This window comes from Capsella rubella, unplaced genomic scaffold (genome assembly GCF_000375325.1).
Source record: "Capsella rubella cultivar Monte Gargano unplaced genomic scaffold, Caprub1_0 scaffold_3, whole genome shotgun sequence".
In the NCBI taxonomy this organism is placed as follows: domain Eukaryota; kingdom Viridiplantae; phylum Streptophyta; class Magnoliopsida; order Brassicales; family Brassicaceae; genus Capsella; species Capsella rubella.
In genome coordinates, this window is record NW_006238921.1 from 10467841 (window position 1) to 10468534 (window position 694).

The 694-nt window shown below is 39.5% G+C and overlaps 1 protein-coding gene across 1 annotated transcript in view; it reads left to right on the top strand.

The window, feature by feature from the left end:
* The window catches only part of LOC111831516, a 1710-nt gene that overhangs the window by 487 nt on the left and 529 nt on the right, over positions 1–694 (top strand). The window contains exons 2-3 of the mRNA XM_023786132.1: positions 9–201; positions 479–655. Of these exons, the coding sequence (XP_023641900.1) occupies positions 9–201; positions 479–655 (370 nt within the window). The remainder of the gene's footprint in view (positions 1–8; positions 202–478; positions 656–694) is intronic.

The window sequence follows — 694 nt, forward strand, 5'->3', positions numbered from 1 at the left end:
AATCCTAGAGGTAGTTCCTACACCCTTGGTGGGCCGGTTTACGTGTTACAAGCTTGGGCATATGACTCTATCAAATGCTTAGGAGAGCGATTCGGGAATTTAGTCGAGAATGAAGAGATCCCGTTGTTTCGATGGCCTGGGACCCGTACACGTTCAGCATTAGATGTGGCCATTGCTGAAGATATCAAAAAGTATAGTGAGGTAACTGAAATCCGTCTGATCTCTGTTTTATGTTATGACTGAGTTACGATTTAGTCATGGCTGATGTATATATTAGTAATGGCTGAGTTATAGTTTAGTTACGGCTGAGTTATATATTAGTGATGGCTGAGTTATAGTTTAGTTACGGCTGAGTTATAATTAAGTTATGGCTGAGTTATAGTTTAGTAATGGCTGAGTTATAGTTTAGTTATGGCTGAGTTATGTATTTGTTTTGTCTTTATGAGTTATACTTATTGATGTTTGTCTTCTAATGTAGCTGCGTGTGAGTTCAATGGTGATGAAGGGTGATGTAAGTGAGCTTTTTCATACGTGGCCAAATCAGACAGAAGAAGACCCAGAACTTGTCAACTTGGTCAATGACATACATGGAGAAAAGCTTGTTAAAGGTTTTTGGGATGTGAAAGTGAATGAGGACAAGAAGAAGAGTGGAAAAGTTAGAGCAGCGGTTGAGTCTGAATCTCCCGCTGATAAG